Below are 3,485 nucleotides of genomic sequence, written 5' to 3' on the forward strand. Positions count from 1 at the left end.
GAAAATGGATGATTTTCTTTCCAATATGGTTCGGAAGAAGTAGCCCTTAGCTTTGCCAAAACTCCTCTAAAAATAGCCATTATTCTTTAATTTCTCTAGGGTTTTATTATTCCCACTATCCTTTTGCATAATGTGCAAGAGGGTTTGGGATGCTGGCCATGCTATGTAGGTGCTCTAAAAAACGAGAGAGAGAGAGAGAGAGAGAGAGAGAGAGAGAGAGAGAGAGAGCATGTGTTGGGTGTGAGCCATGTGGGGAAGGTGGGCCTTGGGAAAAATAGGAGTGGGTAAGCTAACCAAGATTAAGGTACAGGCATGGGTGTAGCATCATGTAAAAATTAGTGCAAGATTTGCATGCTGTTTAGTGGAAGACAGGCAAGCAAAATCCTAGCTTTGAGAGTTGAGACTTCATACACAGAGAGAGAGAGAGAGAGAGAGAGAGCGAGCGAGCGAGCGAGCCAAAAGGAATCTCATATGATATATCCTGCCACAGCCTTGGCATTGGAAAGACACAGAAAAACACACACTAAAGACAACTTGCAGGCAATCAACAGCTATAGCCAGGCCTTTTCCCTCCCATCTGTGAGAGAGAGAGAGAGAGAGAGAGAGAGAGAGAGAGAGAGAGAGAGAGAGAGAGATTTCTTCCTATCTGAGAGAGAGAGAGAGAGAGGCACTTGATGGGGAAAGGAAGGGGCTGTGTGCCTAGCAAATCAAAGAAGCACCCCGTCGTGGGATCTCCACCATTAACGCCCAAGCAGCAGGATGTTCAAGCGCGCGATGGCGCCGCTGAGGTCCTACCCCCACCCCATACACAGGCAGGGCTTGATCCATCTGCCTCTGATTCCTCTGACAAGCTCAAGATCTACATTGTGTAAGTACACATCCAAATTCCCTCATTCGTCTTGACAGAAAGTTAATCTTTTTCTTGTCTCCCTCTCCCTCCTCTCTCTCTGTGGCCTGGAGCAGAGGAATGATGGGATGAAAAACTTTTGGGGGGAAAAGGAAGGAGTGTATCAGAAATTGGGCTGTACCCTGTTTTTTGTAGTAATTGCCGCATTTGCTGGTACAGCCAAATTCCCTCCTTTACTTCGAAAGAGAGTGTTATGTATTTCTTCTTGTTCTCATTTGAACGGATGGAATGATTTTGGGGGACAGGGAATGTAAGTATCAGCAATCGGACCATGCCCTGTTTTTTCTCATTATCTCAATATGCTCCTAGCTAGTAGCAATTGCATACCAGTCCTGTTACCTTCCCGTCACCTTCTTAATCCATTATTATTATCCATCTCCCTCTGATCTTATCGTTCTGTCACTGGATGCTGCTTATGTATTGGGTTCACCTCAATGCTCTGTTTATCTGGATCCTGCCTTGGGTGTAGCAAAATCTGTTAAGGGTCACTGGATGCTGCCTTTGTATTGGGTTCACCTCAATGCTCTGTTTATCTGGATCCTGCCTTGGGTGTAGCAAATCTGTGAAGGGTGTAATGGTTTTCCGTTTTTCTCTCTTGCAGGGCTCTGTTTTCTTGGGGTATTTTAGAGGTTGGTTGTATTGGAAGTTGTTCTTTGGAGAGTTTATTGCATTTAGTCTTTGATTGTGACCCTTATAGCCATAAGTCTCGTCTCTAAAATGCATACTTTTGAGGCACATATCATCATATGAAGTTGAGTGGAAATGTGTGTGGAATGTGGGACTTGATCCAGTTTTGGAAGTCATCCTCTCTTAATGCAATAGTGCTGATTTGAATAAGATTGTTGACAATGTTATGGGGGGCCTTGCATAGAAAAATGGTATGTGACAGTATGCCAAAAACTCCCCTGTTGAATGCAACAGTGCTGATTTGAATAAGATTGTTGACAATGTTATGGGGGGCCTCGCAGGTTCTACTCTATGTATGGTCATGTTGAAGCCTTAGCTAGGAAGATCAAAGAAGGAGTCGACAGTATGGAGGGAGCACAAGGGTACTTGTTCAGAGTAGCAGAGACACTCACACCAGACGTATTGGAGAAAATGAGGGCACCTCCAAAAGATGAAAAAATACCATTGTTATCTGCTAGCGAACTACCTGCAGCGGATGGCTTCCTTTTTGGGTTTCCAACACGGTATGGTGTCATGGCTGCCCAGATGAAGGCCTTCTTTGATTCGACAGGTCAGCTGTGGACTGGCCAGCAACTTGCAGGCAAACCAGCTGGTTTGTTTGTGAGTACAGGCACACAAGGAGGGGGGCAAGAGACCACTGCGTAAGCTTTTCACCCAACCAGCAAACTAAGCCATTTCTTTCATTTTACTAGTTTATCCTATTTCTGTTTTAATCGTTATGTTATGCAATGTGCATCCTTTGATGGCAAACAAACCTGACCTTTGATGATGTTCTTGTCAATTCCTGCTGCTGAATTTACATCAAATTGCTTGACGCTCCAAATTCCCCAACTGCTCCTTGTTTTCAACTTTGACACCCCACAGACCTTTTATGCCTGCAAGTGATTAGTTGTGATGCTTGTCCCATTGATCATTTTAAGAATTTGTTTGATGTATGCGAATTTAGACTAACAGACACAAAACCCATCCATCGAGTCTTGAGACAAACTTCTCATTTTTCATCAGGAAGTCAAAGATCTAGAAAAGTTATGTATCAAGCCTCGTTGATTTTTTGTGTTTTCTATTAAAGGGAATATTAAGGATGCACACTTAGGCTTGACATTTTAGTCTACATGGATTTCTAATTAACAATTACTGTTATGGTGGTTTGCAAGAAAGACAAGTAAACCTCTGATGCTGATAACCCTGAATTGTCCACTGATTTGCGTGCTGATCCTCATCTTGATAACAGTTATTGTTGACGGTGTGCTTATTGTCTTTTCTTCTCTCTAGGTGGACAGCCATAACTCAACTAGCACATCATGGCATGCTCTTTGTTCCACTTGGATACACATTTGGTGCTGGGATGTTTAATCTTGACGAAATCCGAGGTGGGTCACCATATGGAGCAGGTACATATGCGGGAGACGGAACTAGGATGCCATCTGAAACAGAACTCTCCCTTGCAGAACATCAGGGGAAGTACATGGCAGGAGTAGTGAAGCGGCTTCTCGGTCGTTAGTTTGTATTTGATCTATTGTCAGTTTAGGGTACAGCCCCATTGAGGGAGGAGCCACATGCAAATAAACAGAAGTTTCCTTATGTACAGATATTAATTGATTAAATTGTGAGGATTTTTTTTGGGCGATATTGCACACGTCTCAGTGTCCATCATAATGTTTTCGAGTCTGCAATGGACTCCTGGGTTGAATGGTGCCTGTACAAACTAAACCCAAACAAGGACTTGTTTATGAATGAAACATTAGTGACAGGTTTTACCCTGTAATCAGCATCTGTACCTTCAAATATTTTCCGAACTCTCAGGCATAGACATGCCTATCTGTGTGCAGAATTGGCTGCACATCTAAGATACAGAAGACAGAACATGTGAGCTGTATTGCCAGGTTGTGGA

The 3,485-nt window shown here is 43.4% G+C and overlaps 1 protein-coding gene across 1 annotated transcript; it reads left to right on the plus strand.

Annotated features, from left to right (window-relative positions):
- Positions 1-353: 353 nt before the first annotated feature.
- LOC148020135 (putative NAD(P)H dehydrogenase (quinone) FQR1-like 1) lies at positions 354-3,221 on the plus strand. The gene is made up of 3 exons (XM_087700419.1): positions 354-868; positions 1,876-2,235; positions 2,867-3,221. Exons 1-3 carry the CDS (start codon positions 675-677, stop codon positions 3,093-3,095), a joined length of 783 nt encoding a protein of 260 aa, XP_087556545.1. The 5' UTR covers positions 354-674; the 3' UTR covers positions 3,096-3,221.
- The last annotated feature ends 264 nt before the right edge of the window (positions 3,222-3,485 follow it).

The sequence above is a fragment of the Lygodium microphyllum genome, chromosome 19 (assembly GCF_053477565.2).
Source record: "Lygodium microphyllum isolate KBCC chromosome 19, Lygodium_microphyllum_v1.1.10, whole genome shotgun sequence".
Taxonomy (NCBI): Eukaryota; Viridiplantae; Streptophyta; class Polypodiopsida; order Schizaeales; family Lygodiaceae; genus Lygodium; species Lygodium microphyllum.

Bases quoted from the DNA above. Each gene is read 5' to 3' on its own strand.
- LOC148020135 (XM_087700419.1), top strand. From the start codon at position 675: ATGGGGAAAGGAAGGGGCTGTGTGCCTAGCAAATCAAAGAAGCACCCC. The intron at 869-1,875 runs GTAAGTACACAT...GGGGCCTCGCAG, and splicing joins AAGCTCAAGATCTACATTGT to GTTCTACTCTATGTATGGTC. The intron at 2,236-2,866 runs GTAAGCTTTTCA...TCTTCTCTCTAG, and splicing joins GGGGGGCAAGAGACCACTGC to GTGGACAGCCATAACTCAAC.